The sequence below is a fragment of the Capra hircus genome, chromosome 21, assembly GCF_001704415.2.
Source record: "Capra hircus breed San Clemente chromosome 21, ASM170441v1, whole genome shotgun sequence".
NCBI lineage: Eukaryota > Metazoa > Chordata > Mammalia > Artiodactyla > Bovidae > Capra > Capra hircus.
This window is the reverse complement of record NC_030828.1, coordinates 4,396,585-4,413,422: the sequence shown is the minus strand read 5'-3', so window position 1 is coordinate 4,413,422 and position 16,838 is coordinate 4,396,585. Positions and strand designations below refer to the sequence as shown.

Genomic DNA, 16,838 nt, shown 5'->3' with positions numbered 1-16,838 from the left:
CTCAATTTTCTATGGGATAAAGATGAGAAGCAGAGTTAGTACCAAAAATTTAATAATGGCAAAGCATCTGTTAAAGTAATGGTAGGACTTTTTTTCCCCCATCTATGGTGGAAAGCTTCTAAAGGGTCTTGTAAAGTACATACTAGCATCCAATTATAACAAAGAACTAACATCAATAAGCAAGTTTGCTTTGTGTTATAAAAATATCAAAACAGTAATAATTTCAAGGTTTCTTTTCCTTTAGAATCTTGCTACCTACCCTTATTCCAAAATATAAAATAATTTTTTCATCAAAATATATCATTGATGATAGCCATGACCCATTGTTTTGCATCTAAACTTGATTTGACTTGAAAGTTAATATTCACTAAGAAAAATTTGTACAAATTCTATCTATATTTCTTTCACACTCTGGAAAACAATTTCAAAACCAAAGCTTGTGAATGCTATGTACCTTTCTTTGCAAGGTAAAGAGAATCATTGAACCTATAATAGAGTATACTCTGGGGTTGCCTCTTGGTCTAGTAAAACACAATTCTTAGGATAAAATGTTGAACTTATGATGTTCAGAGATAGTAAACATCTTTGAATTCAGCAACATGAGAATTCTCAAAATCAGACTGTTGCCTCAACTGAAAACTTACGGATGAAACAGATATAACCTTTCCAAACTCAGGGTGAGGTTATTAGATAAAAGTACACCAACCAGTGAAGGTGGTGACAGAGCAAAGAGGCCACAGAGAGAGGAAACTGGGTGGTAACTCACTGCAGTTCACTCTTGAACTCAGACTACCAGTGGCATGAGTGTCAGTCAGCAGCGACCCTGCACAACTGGGCTCCAGTGCCACCGAGGGCCCAAGTAAAAACACAGAAAGGGTGGAGTCTGAGAGAGCTTCTCAGATATTTGCTTGTACGTTTCACAGATTTCTTCACAAAAGAAAATTGGGAACTGCTTCCAATATCCAAAACACATTTATAAATATCACCAAGCTACAGATTCAGCAAAGGATTAGCAAGAAGATCACTTTAACACTCAGTTAACTTGTGTGTGCACACGCATGTATCTGTGGGTTTGAAATACGTAATAGAAATATTTGCCACATACTCCTACACTGCTCAAAAGTAATGTATTTCAGATAAACTGAGAAGTGTCTTTCCTTGCTACTCCAGTTAGTCACTACTGGTCTGGGGATGGTGAAAGTTTAGAGAGGAACCTAATGCTCTTCACTTATCACCTGGAAGAAGAGTTAGAGATAGAGGTATCCCACCCAATAAACCAAGTTGAAGAGCAGGAATGATGTAGGGAAAAAGACCCGTGAATATGAGTCCAGTTCCAAGATGTCTATGTGAATATGTCCTTTTCTCCAAGATCCTGATTTGCATTCTTCATAGCAGCAGAAGAAACTCTGACAGTCTTTGCCATCCAAACACTCATAGACACAGGTATCTTCTAATTCCTGCCAGTACACGGAATTGTTTAGAGTAACTGTTACAGGTGGTGGTGGCCTCATGTCAAGGAGAGAATAGTTCTGCAGACAACAAGAACAACACAAAAATCATCATGAAATGCATCAAGGACAGCTCGAGATGAATCAAGCTATAAGCATAGACTATGGCTGTCTACAAATAATGGTGACAATACTATGCCCCATGCCTGCTCCCCGATCCCTGCTATGGAGAGCTCAATCTTTGCAAATCTAATGGAAAAACAAAAAACTAGAGTTCAGCTTTCCAAATTTGTGTTTCTCAGATTACTGATAAGGAAGATTCAGGATTTTTTCAAATGTGTACTAGACATTTCAAGTCCCTGTTCTGCCTACTTCTCTGCTGATTTGGAGTATATATGCACACACATTATATACAATCCTTCAAATGTTAAACCAATACTTATCAACTTGTGGAGAAATAAATTTCTTTTCTTTCTAATTAGCAAACAGTAAAAAAGCTATGGTGTGTAGGAACGATAAAAGAGAATCTTCTTGTTCCATGTAATTCAGGTTAAAAAATGAGCTTTCAGTGTGTAACACCAGACATTGCTTGTCATCTCTTAACAGTCAAAAATTGTATACAATTGGAATGTTTTGTTTTCTACTTCTCAAGCTGTCTTCCTGATGTGGAGAAGTCAATATTTAGGCAGATGAGGCGAGGGGATGACTTGTAGTCACTCATAAATGAGAGGAATCATTCTTAACCTTGAGTAATGGCTTCAAATAGACTGGTCAATTCTTCAGGCAGTTGAAGAACTCTCCTATACAACTAGAACTGTGTACTAAATTGAAGTTTTTAGAGAGGATCAGTTCAGTTCAGTTCAGTCACTCAATCACTCAGTCATGTCTGACTCTTGCAACCCCATGGACTGCAGAACACCAGGCTTCCCTGTCCATTTAGAGAGGACAAATTTCTAAGTTTGACTGAATAATGCATGAAAACTAAAAACCATAGTTGTCTTTCTGTTCTAATTTTATTTATGCTGCAAGAACTGAGGATCTGAGGTGTGAAAGGAAACAGTATGTGTCAGTGGAGGCTGAAATCAAGGGAGACGGAGGCACACAAGCCCTTTGCGTAATGCTGGAAGAGAGGCCTTTCAGAATTCATCATGAATATGATATATATATTATATATTATTATTACATATATTTTATTAATACATATACTATGTAATATATGTAAAATAATATCATATATATTATGTATACATACATATACAATATTATATATTGTATAGACAATTTATAATAGTGTAACATATTAATTATAATTATTAGTATAGTATACAATATATTATATTGTATACTATACTGTCTATAAGTATATTATATAATATATAACAATTAATTAGAATTAATTTATTAATTACAATATTGTAACACTATATATTGTGTAATATTACACAATATTGTAATATCAATATTGTGATATTATTGCAACATTGTAATATTATGGTATATTGTAATATATTATTGTATAATATATTATTGTATATATTATTGTAATATATACAATAGTGTATATGTATATAATACATATAATTATATATAATATAATACATGATATATGATATATAATATATCAATATATATTAATATATAACATACATATATAATATATTATATTATAGTATTATAAATACAGTGTTAATAATATAATATAATATATAATACAAAATATAATGACCAGAAATAATAAATATATAATATAATAATAAATATATTATATATAATACTGTATATATTATTGTATATTATATAATTATATTATATGATATATATTATATAATACTATATTCTATATGCATATTATATATTATTATATATAATTATATTATATAATATATAATTATATATTTACTGTGTATATATATATACTTCTATATATGTATACAATATATACATGTATATATGAAAACAATATATATACATGTATATATGTATAATATATATAATACTGTATATATTATAATATATATTATATAATCTGTATCAGATAATAAAGATAATATATATAATCTATTATATAAAAATATATAATATGTATAATTATATAATATATATTATTATATATTAATTATATTATGTATTATTACATATTTTATTAATATATATTTATTTATATTAATTAATATATTATATATTCTTGTATATATTTATATAAAACCAAAACCCATAAATACAAGGAAATGTGGCACCTTTTTCCTTCTACTCTGGATATCACACTGATTAGATATTTTTCTAGCTCTGTGATAGAGCATTCAGTGTCACTACTGGCAGCCTTTGGGGCATCCCTTTAATTGGGAAATGTCTGTGTGAGGACTAAACTAAGTCAAGATGCTCTGGGCCAATAGCCAGCCAGGGAGCCATGATGCAGCTGCCTACTTTCTTCTACAATTCTAGGCAATCGGAAGAAATAAACACCTTGGTGTCCCTCTGGTTCTAGTGTAGGTGCATGTTCTCCAGGTTAATTGTTCTTAAACCTGAGTGGGTGTAAATTTTACCTGGAAGTTTGCTGAGAAAAGCAAAGTTCTGACTTGACTCTGGTGCATTTGAGGATTTTTTTTTTAATAATCTCCAATTAGAAAAATCCGCTTTTATTAAATAATAATTGTACATGTGTTTTGACAGTGTTCAGCCAGATTTTCATCCTTTTATTTCTTCAACCTTTTTTACCTGTATAGTGTCACACAAAGATGTCCAGCCATTACAAGCAGGCAGGGCCAACATGAAGAGCTGTCTCAAAATGGGCATCAGAAATCTCTGCAGGGATGGAGACAGCTCACTAGAGATTAAAAGGATGCCCAATGAGGTAACAGGCTAAAAAGCATATGATTTCTGGGACAAGAGAACTATATACCTCACTTCATCATTTAGAGAACTAAAATCCATGATCACTGAAACAAATAATAAGAAATCTCTACTTATATCTTTATAGCTCACTGTTGTAAAATGACATATAATATTGAAATAAAACTTACAATGTTAAGAACTGTAAATAGCCATATGTTAAATTAAGTACTTCTTTAAATTCAGTCCCCCAATTTGTTAAGATAATTTCAACTATGCCCAAATAGAGATTTTAATTAATGAATCTCCAGGGTCATCTTCAGCCCAGCTAGTCCCTGCCTGACTCACTCCTGTTTTGCTTCTTTGTAAATGCAGTTCCTTGACCTCCTCAGAACCACTGCGCTTCCTGGGCAGCAAGTACTACTGCATACTCACAGTGGACTAGCCTTGCATTTTATGGGTTAGGTAACTGAGGCACAGAACAGTTTGGACAACTTGCCCCAAAGCAACATATGACCCTCAGGGGGCCAGCTCCTGCCCCTGGTTACTGAGAGGCTGTTCATCTCTGCTTTTCCTTTTTGAGGAGAGTGGCCCCTTAACTAACTTAACACTAGATATTTCAGAATAGAACTGAAGACATTATCATCCAACAGTTGAAAAACTCCAGTTTTTTTTTTTTTGTTTTTTTGGTCTTCTGAACTCCTGTTGAAGACTTTCTGATGATGTCTTGCTAGCTGGCCTGGAGCCCTTTCTGTGAATTGTTTTTGTATGTACTTTCTTTAGGGTCATTACATTTTCCAGCTTAAAAATTTCTAGTTTTGTGGCTATTTTTTTTCTCTATGTTAAAACATTCTTTATTACTTTTGACTGTATCATTTCTATACCAAAGATGTCAATCTTTCTTCCTCCACTCTTAGCCCCCTGGTTGTGTGTGATAATGTATTTTCTGGGCCTCAGACTATTTGTTCTGACTTGTCCCTGTTATTTAGCATCCCCTACTTCCACCCCTTCCCATTACCTTTCAGTCTGCTTCTATTTGGCAGCATTTGCTGGCAAAATCTATGTCCACTATAGCTTCCCACAGCTAGAAAAATGGCTCCACTTCTGTCAGAACTATAATGATACATGCTTGCAGAGTATAGATAATTATACAATCTCCTGATGAAACTGATGGAAATGAACTGGACATAAGATGCTGATTAGGAGCTAGAAAACCATCTATCATGTACGGGTGGGCATAAAACATTCAGTGCAATTTGTGACTTCTTATGTACAAAGGAATAAAAATAAAGTAAAAGTTGTCATATGGTAAAAGTGGTAGCTCACAATCAGTGATTTAAAGATATGTTTTCCAGTTTTTCAATAGAGTCTTACATTAAGCTATATACACTAAAAATTCAGGTAACACTAATAATTAAATATAACAATTTTTTAAACTGTGAAGGTTCAGTCAATACTTATAGGAGTTTACTTTTCTACATCTCAGTGTCCTTGTCAGTAGAGTGGGTTTTTGTGAAGATAGAATGAGTTGATACATGAAACTACTTAGAATATGTTGTCAAACAGAGTTAGCACTAAAAGAAAATAAAAAAAAAAAAAAAGAAAATCAGGAAGAGCTATGTCATTCTGAAGATAGGAAAGGACTTCCAAGAAGGACACAAGAGGCAGATGCCACAAAAGGAAATGCTGATAGATTTGACAATAGGAGATTGAAGACACTGCACGTGGAAAAAAGCACAAGAAATTGCAGTGAAAGCATTACTAATGAAATCTGGAATAAAAACTACATACAAAACCAGATTAATATCCCTAATATATTCTATATGTGATTATATAAATTTTACATTGTATAAATGCAATAAATATAACTGGCAGATAGCATGGTACTTTAAAAAACTTAAAGGATAAAAATGTTATCAAAATTGTACAAAAAATTTTATAAAAATTAATGGACAGAAAAAGCAATTCACAGGAATATGTGAAAATCAAAAACAAGTAAAAAATATATTAAGCTTTATCAATAATCAAAGCAATGCCAACAGGAATAGTTTGTAGGAGTTGTTTATATATTCAACTATCCAACTAAATGCAGGGAGAGTGACCTACATTGAGCAGTGAGTTACTCACACTGCTAACAAAACTGGTGAAATGTGATTTGGAAAAAAAAACATGCAATTCTTTGGCCCAGGCATTCTGCTTCTAGGAATTAATACTAAGAAAATAGTCACAAGTATGTACAAAACGGTAGTGACAAAAATATGTTTAAAAGTGAAAAGTTGTGGATTAGCCCAGTGTCCAGCCAAGATCATCTGTGCATGCATCGATCATGAACATATGATACAATCATCAAAATGATCCTACAAATTAATATTTTGACCAAGAAGTGTATTCAGAACATAATTCTGAATTACAGAAATATGTATGCTATACACTAATCCCTGAGTAGAAGTGATTTTTTCCCTTTATTTTCCAAATTTTCTAAGTTGAACATTTCTTTGTAAATACATTTTTTAGGGAATACATGCATTACTCTTTGGTCTTCAATAGATGCATCTGTAAACAATAATATTTTTCAATTGTAGTTTACACAAAGTTCTCAGAAATAGTTACACTTGCAATGTTATACGTACAGACGGGGCTTGTAGGCTTATCCTTTCATGAATCCATCTCGAGGAATCTGCATGTAGTAACTACAAGAAAAGCAGAAAAAGCCATTGAAAACTGCCATGGAATCTGTATTACAGAACACTCTGATAAAGAATAATCTTTAAGGTGTGATTCCATCAGTCCATGACACTGGTAGGTGAGGCTGAAGACTGCTTGACAGTCACATTCATATCTTCTGCATACCTATCTTGTTTTTTAAAAGTCTTATTAAATTAACTATGTATATCATGTATAAAATCCTTATGAATAAGACCCATTTACCTAAAAATATTCTTCTACTACCTTCTGAGAAAATCTTTGCTACCGGAACTCACCGATGTTTTTTTCTTAGTGGTAGGTGGTTTTCTGCAGCTTGAATAGTAGTTGAGGGTAGCGTACTCCATCAGAGCAGCAAAGACAAATAAGAAGCACACAGTCACGAAAAGGTCCATGGCAGTCACGTAGGAAACGCGGGGCAAGGACTTCCTGGCTATGGTGCTGAGCGTGGTCATGGTCAGCACCGTGGTGATGCCTGCACAGGGGACACATACCAAGTCGTCAGAGAAGCCGAACAGAATCCCTCCATTCCACACGGTGGTTTATTTTTATGCGAATCCTCCTTGACATTGCGTAAATGTAATAATACTTTTAATTGTAATGTATATATAATATTATAAACAACATTTCCATAAGATGTTTTATTATAGTCTTCACAATAACATTAAAATATATGAATTAAGTTGATATCCCATTTATTCAGTAATTTTTGTATTGTTTGACATGTTGTCTTTTAAATATATTTTTAATGAAAGCGAGATTTGCAGTCCTCTATGCTTTGTCTGTTCCTCGTCTCACACTTCTCTTCTGCCCATGTAAACTATTTCCTGTCTCCACTTCTTCTTCTGTATGCAATTTGTAAACTCACTTTTTTTTGAAGACTCAGCAGAAACACCACTTTTTCTGAGGCAAATCACCTTATAGTACTCCAGGCAGAGCTGATGATACACACATCTTCACTATTCTTATACATTCTACGTGCCTCATTTTTTGCATGATCACAGAGAATTGCTTATGTCTTTGTGGTCTGTCTCCCTGCATAGAACGTGCAATCTTTAAAAGCAAAACAGTATCTTGCTCATCCTTTATTGCCCATTACATAGCACCATGTCTAGCATTACAACTATTTCAATAAATGCTTTTTGTGAGTGCATTGATTCATTGGTTAATTAGTTAACTAATCACAGTATTAATCTGAATTTATTTCATATATGTTGGCCAACACTCAAGATTTAATCAAAGACTGTGGAGCAAATTTAAGAGATGTATATGTGATAGAAAGATCAGGTAGACATGACAAATGAATGCACATTAGTTCCCATCTTTGTACAAGCATCACAGCTCCTGTTTAGTGCCTCCCTGGTCTGTCAATCAGCAAGAAATTGTAGAATAAATCAAATAGAACAGCATGAACAGCATGGTCAGGTGTACAGGATATTGAACTAGAAGTCAAAGCCTTCAGCCTTGCTCTGGGCTTTCTCAATATTTGGTCGGATAAAGCCACTTACTCTCTTTGAATCAGTTTCTTTAATCAATACAGTGAAAACAGAATGTCAGGCTCTCTTTATTGTAGGTGGGAAAGTTGTGATACATTTTGTAAAAATGCATTGTAAATTTGAAAAGTGTACACTGATGGTAGGTAAATTTTTATGAAAAATATAGATTTTGTAATAAATGTTCAATTTAACATTTTCAAAAATGTGGTGACCATGCTATGTCTAAAGAATTTGTAGGTGGCTCAGATGGTAAGGTGTCTGCCCGCAATGTGGGAGACCTGGGTTTGATCCCTGGGTTGGGAAGGTCTCCTGGAAAAGGAAACAGCAGCCCACTCCAGTATTCTTGCCTGGAAAATCCCACGAACAGAAGACACTGGTAGTCTACAGTCCACGGGGTCACAACAGTTGGACACAACTGAGCAACTTTACTTTCACTTTCATTTTCAAGAAAACTGCGTATTTTTACTAAATTTCTTCAAAAAATTTTAAAGCTGATTCTTTTCCTCTTTTCATTTTGGAGTACCAGTTGAAGTTGTGTTATACATCTTTATATTGTCCCACAGATCACTGAGGCTCTGTTCAGTTTAGTTCACTTCAGTTCAGTCACAGTCATGTCCAACTCTTTGCAACCCCATGAACGCCAGGCCTCTCTGTCCATCACCAACTCCTGGAGTTCACTCAAACCCATGTCCATCGAGTAGGTGATGCCATCCAACCATCTCATCCTTTGTCGTTCTCTTCTCCTCCTGCCCTCAATCTTTCCCGACATCAGGGTCTTTTCAAATGAGTCAGCTCTTTGCATCAGGTGGCCAAAGTATTGGAGTTTCAGCGTCAGTATCAGTCCTTCCAATGAATACCCAGGAATGATCTCCTTTAGAATGAACTGGTTGGATCTCCTTGCAGTCCAAGGGACTCTCAAGAGTCCTCTCCAACACCATAGTTCAAAAGCATCAGTTCTTCAGTGCTCAGCTTTCTTTATAGTCCAACTCTCACATCCACACATGACCACTGGAAAAACCATAGCTTTGACTAGATGGACCTTTGTTGACAAAGTAATGTCTCTGCTTTTTAATATGCTATCGAGTTTGGTCATAACTTTCCTTCCAAGGAATAAATGTTTTTTAATTTCATGGCTGCAATCACCATCTGCAGTGATTTTGGAGCCCAGAAAAATAAAGTCAGCCACTGTTTCCACTGTTTCCCTATCTATTTGCCATGAAATGAAGGGACCGGATGCCATCATCTTAGTTTTCTGCATGTTGATTCTTTTAAATCATTTTTAAATTCATATCTTCTTCTAATTAGATAAATTTTATGTAATGATCAATTGCACATGATCTCTCCCCTCCCCGGCATCTTCAATCTGCTCTTAAGCTCATTTAGTGATTATTTTCAATTTGACTATTGTACATTTTATTCCCTGGTGGCTCAGACAGTAAAGTGTCTGTCTACAATGCGGGAGGTCTGGGTTTGATCCCTGGGTTGGGAAGATCCCTTGGAGAAGGAAATGGCAATCCACTACAGTACTATTGCCTGGAAAATCCCATGGACAGAGGAGCTTGGTAGGCTACAGTCCATGGGGTTGCCAAGAGTCGGACATGACTGAGTGACTTCACTCACTCACATTTTATGCTAGAGCTTCATTTTTAAGAAATGTATTTGTTGATATTATCCATCTTGTCATTCACTAACATTGTATTTTCTTTTTAATCCTTGAACACTCTTATAATAGCTGCTTTAAAACCCATATCTGCTGATTCAACATCAGAGTTGCATTTTAATGTTGACTTTTTTTTTCTTGATCATAGGATCACAATTATCTGCTTCTTAGAAAGTCTAGTAATTTTTTACTGTATATACAATATTGTAGATGATACATGATGGACTATGTAATTTTTTTTAAAAGAACATTGAATTCTTCCCTATAATAAATAGTTGATTTACTGGTGGTTTTGCTTGATTTGTCATGGCATGATTTGTTTCATTTAAAGGAAGTCTAGAGTATTCCTTTATTAAGCAGGACCCTTCAGATGTCTCAATTAAATTTGCCAGTGTTGAGATTTCTCCACTCTTCTGGTCAGCAAATCTATTATCTGAAAGAATGGTATATTTCTAGTATCTCTGTCCTCTTGACACCATGATGGCTACTCTTTGATAGGACTTGCATAGTCTCAAGTTGTGCAGAAATATTACTCTGTTTTGAAGCTGTTCTTTAAAGTTATACTCACTATGACCTCTGAATTTGTCATTGTGAGGTCATAACCTCAAGAATAGTTGCTAAATTTATATTATGCGTTTGTCAGCTGATTTATCACATATTTTCTATAAGAATGCAAAGCTAATATTGGGCAGAGGGTCAGCTCAGTTCAGTTCACTCAGTAGTGTCCAACTCTTTACAGCCCCATGGACTGCAGCACGCCAGGCCTCCTTGTCCATCACCAATTTCCAGATCTTTCTCAAACTCATGCCCATTGAGTTGGTGATTCCATCCATCCATCTCATCCTCTGTCATCCCCTTCTCCTCCTGCCTTCAATCTTTCCCAGCATCAGGGTCTTTTCCAGTGAGTCAGCTCTTTGCATCAGGTGGCCAAAGTAGGAGCTTCAGCTTCAGCATCAGTCCTTCCAATGAATATTCAGGACTGATTTCCTTTAGGATTGACCTGTTTGGTCTTGCAGTCCAAGGGACTCTCAAGAGTCTTCTCCAACACCACAGTTCAAAAGCATAAATTTCTTGGAGCTCAGCTTTCTTTTTGGTCCAACTCTCACGTCCATACATGACTTCTGGAAAAACCATAGCTTTGACTAGACGGACTTTTGTTGGCTAAGTAATGTCTCTGCTTTTTAATATGCTGTCTCAGTTGGTCATAGCTTTTCTTCCAAGGATAAAGTGTCTTTTAATTTCATGGCTGCAGTTACCATCTGTAGTGATTTTGGAGCCCAAGAAAAGAAAGTCTATCACTGTTTCCATTGTTTCCCCATCTATTTGCAATGAAGTGATGGGACCCAGTGCCATGATCTTTTTTTGAATGTTGCATTTTAACCCAGCTTTTTCACTCTCCTCTTCCACTTTCATCAAGAGGCTCTTTAGTTCCTCTTTGCTTTCTGTCATAAGGGTGGTGTTATCTGCATATCTGAGGCTATTGATGGTTCTCCTCGCAATCTTGATCCCAGCTTGTGCTTCATCCAGCCTGGCATTTCTCATGATGTACTCTGCATAGAAGTTGAGTAAGCAAGGTGACAATATACAGCCTTGACATACTCTTTTCCCAATTTGCAATCAGTCCTTTGTTCCATGTCCGGTTCTAACTGTTTCTTCTTGAACTGCATACAGATTTCTCAGGAGGCAGGTAAGGTGACCTGGTAGTGTCATCTCTTTAAGAATTTTCCACAGGACAGAGGATATTAAAGACTAATTTACCTTATTCAAAAATTGCTGTTCTGTTAAACAAATAAGAATTAAAAAAACAACAGAAGCGGTGCAATGTAATATACAATATTTTGCAGTTTTTTAATATTGAGGTAGCTTGATTTCCAAAGAAACTGTGAGAGTGCTGGTGGAAAGAACTATATATCACACATTATTAACAAATAAAAATATAGAAAGTTAGGCAAAATTTCTACCATAAAGAAAACTGATATAAAACATTTAGCACTACAGTTCTAAAACCACTGAAATTTAATGTTTTATTAAGAGAACTTTGGGTACCAGAGAAAAATTTATGAAAAGACTTTGAGCTTTAATGCATAAATTATAGCTGAAAAGAATAATCATTTTCTTGTTTGCTGGTAAATTTGCTCTAAATAAGCAGCGCTTCTTTTATTGAAAGATTGTTTTACTGATTTGGTCATCAATCCTCAAAGGTTCTATTTCCATACACTGTTCTATTTCCATTCACTGACATAATGAGACTTCTGAGTGTGGCAGTTTTCAGAACATGACTACATTTTTAATGACATCATCTGTAAAGCACAGTTCAGAATGATGCAATTGATTTATTCTGAGTACCTAACCTCAACTTAAGTGGCACACAGGGAATTCTATTGTCAGGAAGAAAAATCTAACTCATCTACTTAAAAATAAATACAGTTATCAAGTAGCCTTCAAATTAGGTAGTTACATTTGAACTGGGTGTTTTTCATTGAAAGTATTTTTATGAATATAGTTATATTTTAAAATTACACAAAATGGTAGGAGACTTTTTTTGAAACTCACCTAATGCTGTTCTTGCTGGTGTAGCATCTTTTTTGATCCAGAATGATACCCAGGATAAAACCACAGTCAGTATACAAGGAATATATGTTTGAATAGTGAAGTATCCCATTCTTCTACTCAATTCAAAATATATAGTCATGACAACATAGTCACCTGTAATGAAGTATTGCCAAAATTAACACAACTTTCTTGTGTTAAAATAATTCAAGTAAATAATTTATAACTTATTTTGTTAAATGAATGACTTGATAAAAGTATTCAAGTATGGCATTTATCAAATTGGGGAAAGAGTCAGAATTCTGCTGCTCTGAAATTTAATTTTTATTATATCCATGGCTGAGTGAAGTATTTTACTGTAAAAGACACAAAAAGATACATATTACTTGATATGTGTGATAGACATGCACATTTATTCTATGCCATTATTCTACACCATTTATTCAGGCCATTATTCAATGAGCTATTATCACTTCTGTCTAGCTGTATGTTACATGTTTAAAACCAAGGATAAGAAAAAACTCATCCCTCAAGTAACTCCATCCTCAGTTTGCTTTTTCAATAGTAATAGACCTATACATAAACTTTTATATCTAAACTTCGGCAACAAATTTATATTTACATTTTTGTAGTATGAATTTAAGCTTATCAACCACTTACTATAATGTTTTACATAATATTTTAATATTTATCTTATCCTTTCATAATTACTCAGAAAACAAACAGAAGAAATCATTTTATGGACACTACTTCCTCTTTACTAATGCAAAGCCACACATAGGAGAGTTGGGATTAATAGAGATGTTACTGGAAATCTCATAAGAGTCCATGAGGGACTGTGAGGGTGTGCATGCCTAATACATTGTTTATTTTATTCCAAAGTCGCCTCTACCCATGTCTTTTCTAGGTGATCTTCTGCAGAACTGTGTCTCTCCCCTTCCTCCTGTTTGACCTCCATCCTTCAACCTGCTGGATTCAATCTTCTGGCACCTGAAATTCACGATGACTAGAAATAAGCTGTTATCGCTATCACACCAATACATTCTCTTAGTTTAGGGCCTCCTTTCATTTATCCAAGGTGGGAACCTAGACAACCATTTCTGATTCATTTTCCCTTCTTCAACTTCTATATTTCCCCCAATTCCTCTTCCTACCTGGCCCATGTACTATTTACCAAAGCCCCTGGCTTGTCTCATAACAACCTTCAGTACTCTGGATCATTCTGCATCCTGTCACCAAAAGGATCTTTCCAGAACACAGCATCTTGTTTCTCCTGTACAACTGTCAAAACTTTATAATGGAGAGAATAAGATGGTGGAGGAGTAGGTGGACATGGAGTGCATCTCTCTTCATGGATACATTAGGAATACACCTTCAGACACAGAAGTGCTTGCAGAACACCGGTTGAGAGTGGGCAGGAGCTCCTGACCATTGGAAAATAATATATAGAACCACATAAAACTCAGTAGAATGAAGGAAGTAGGGAGAAAAAGAAGCGTTAGTAGCACTGGACCTGCCCCTGGCAGGTGAGGGAACTGAGCAGGGGTTCGACCTCCACACTGGGGCAATTGTTTGGGACAGAGGAGAGATAGTTGAGGCTGAGAGTGAAGCAGCTGATCTGCGACAGTCTAAATGGAGTGAGAATCACACAGACAATCCTTGCCACAGCCATATATACCCCAGTTGAGGACGTGGGTCCCTTAGAAGGCATAGCATCTGGGAGGTGGAGTGCAGGGATTGTGGAGGAATCCAGGGTGAGGTCTGCTGTTGATGGTGGGGAGATGGGTGGAGGGGACATGCGGGAAGAGATTGTGGCAGGAAATGCCTGTGGAGGAAAGCCAGGCTGCCTTGGAGGCAAGGCTGAGTCTGTAGGAGTGGGGCCATCACTTTAACCTCTCTCTCCCACAGGCCAGCACCGGCAGCTGAACAACAGAGAGACTGGCTCTTCGAGCACCTGACAGCGCTGAGCAACAGAGAAGGACCCACGTCAGGGGAGCCCTCTAAAGGCCTGAATGGGTGGGGCAATGGAGGAGGACTAGCTGAAGATTACCAGCTACCAGAGGCTAGAAGAAGACTCTGATAGGGCCATAGCTCCTGTAGTAGAAGCCATCTGTGTCCCTGCACACCTGGCGCTGCTGTGCCATCTTCATGCTCAGTCCTCACTGGGGCAGAGCTGCCACAGACTAGAAAAAGCCCTAATAACGCCATGTCTCCCGTGACAATAGACATCAGTGCTCCTGCATAGCCAGCATTGCCAGGGTCCCTGTGATCCAAGCAACCGCGCCACCTCCATGCATGATCCCTACTGGGAAAGAACTGCCAGAAGCTAGAAAGAGTCCTGCATCTATGCAAACGGGGTCACTTTGCTCGCGTCCAACTCTTTAAGACCCCGTGGACTGCAGTCTGCAGGCTTTTCTGCGCAGGAGATTCTCCTGGCAGGAATACTGGAATGGGTTGCCATACCCTTCTAGAGCACAATATTTCCTGCTACCAGCTCCTTTGAGTACCTGGTGCTGCCAGGGCCCCTGTGAACTAAGCAGCTGTGCCACCTCCACAGCTGGCCCTCACTGGCGCAGAACCAAGTACTCCAGGGCAGCCTCAGGAGCAAACCCTTCTTGATGACCCACATCCAAAGGTAGAGATAAAGCTACAGTTGAAACCCAGGGGCAGTGTGGCTGAGGAAGAAGACCCCAAACCTTCCCACCCACTGTACAAACTAGATTAGATCCACACAATCAACTAGGAAGACTGTGTTTATGGAATATGTACAAGGACAATGAGAGTTCTCACAAAGGAAAATGCACTAGTTCTGACACCTGCGGACATTGAAGGCAAGAACACACAGGAATAGTACCAGATTAGAGTCTGAGCAGATCTCACAGCAGGTCCAGACACCAGCCCAGTATTGAAGGGCATCCTAGGGAGGTGAGGTGGACTGTGACTCCCAGTGAGGGAATGGATGCTGACAGCAGAGACTCAAGAAAAACATTTCTTACATTTTGACTTGTTCTGTAGTTGCTTCTGGATGTTCCCCCACCCCCTTTTCACTCTGTTGTTGTAGTTGATGTTTTTTCACTAGTACTATTGAATCTATTTAAACTTTAGAGAATTTTTTAAAATCACACTTTTTATTTCTGTTATATACTGCCTCTGCATTGGCCTTTTGCAGTTCTGTGGGGTTTTCCTTTCCTTTTTTTTTTTTTTTTAGTTTTTGTTCTCTCTTTTTAAAAAATTTAAAAATTTATTGTTAGTTTTTTCTACATTTATTCCTTTGTTTGCTTTTCCTACTGTTTTTTCCCCCATTGTAGTTAATCTTTACTGTATACAAATCTTCTTTATCTACTTCTGCTTAACTTTGCATTTATATTTTTGTTTCTTTTTCTCACCATATTTGTCAGTTCATTTTGTTTTTATTGTTTTATTCCCCAGTTGGCACCTTGCTTTAGTTCTGTTTTCCAGGTTGCACTTTAGTTAGTTTTATTCTTAATTGGTGGATATCATTTTAGATTTCCTTTGTTTGCAAGGTCAATCTACTATATTTATTTATCTTTTTTGGACTTTTGGTTTTGCTTATGGGTGTGTATACATATATGTGTGTATATTCCATTATTTTAGTTATTAGTTACCTGATTTTGTAATTGCCATTTATCTGGGATGCATCTTTTGTTTCTCACTTTTGTGTGTTTGTTTTAATACCATTTAATGCCCTAACAAACCACCTGTGGAATCTCTGTTCCTGGCCGGAGCCGAGGCCCTGAAACTTTGGAGTGGGTGTGCTGACTCCAAGTCCCTAGATTACCAGAGAACTCCTAACCCTAGGGAATATCAAATAGTGAGAACACCCACAAAGGCAACCATTTGTGCACAAGACCTGGCACCACCCAACTGCCAGTAGCACCCTGTGCAGGATGCCTCATTCAAACAACAAACAAGACAAAGATACAAACCCAATCATCAGCAGACAGGATTATCGCCTCACTCAGTCATGCCCATCAGAGGGGGAAAAACTCACCTCCTCCAACAGGAACACAAGCACAAGTCACAGCCTACCTGAAACTTACACAAACCACTGGACCAACCTGATGAGGGCAGAAACCAAAAGGAAGAAAGAACTCAACATCAAAGCCTGGGAAAAGGAGGCCTCAAACACAA

The 16,838-nt window shown here is 36.6% G+C and overlaps 1 protein-coding gene across 1 annotated transcript; it reads right to left on the bottom strand.

Moving 5' to 3' along the window:
- Positions 327-12,836, bottom strand: GABRG3 (gamma-aminobutyric acid type A receptor gamma3 subunit). The gene is made up of 4 exons (XM_013972934.2): positions 12,690-12,836; positions 7,259-7,455; positions 6,908-6,967; positions 327-1,529 (listed from the first exon to the last, which is right to left on the bottom strand). The coding sequence occupies exons 1-4, from the start codon at positions 12,826-12,828 to the stop codon at positions 1,248-1,250; spliced, it is 678 nt and encodes a 225-aa protein (XP_013828388.1). The 5' UTR covers positions 12,829-12,836; the 3' UTR covers positions 327-1,247.

What these genes read in the sequence shown, in the direction of transcription:
- GABRG3 (XM_013972934.2), bottom strand. Translation starts at nt 12,828, where the DNA reads ATGACTATATATTTTGAATTGAGTAGAAGAATGGGATACTTCACTATT. An exon ending in CCACTAAGAAAAAAACATCG is followed by an intron (nt 6,968 to 7,258) that starts GTGAGTTCCGGT and finishes CTTTTCTTGTAG; the next exon opens with TTACTACATGCAGATTCCTC. An exon ending in TAAGCCTACAAGCCCCGTCT is followed by an intron (nt 1,530 to 6,907) that starts GTACGTATAACA and finishes TGTTGTCTGCAG; the next exon opens with AACTATTCTCTCCTTGACAT.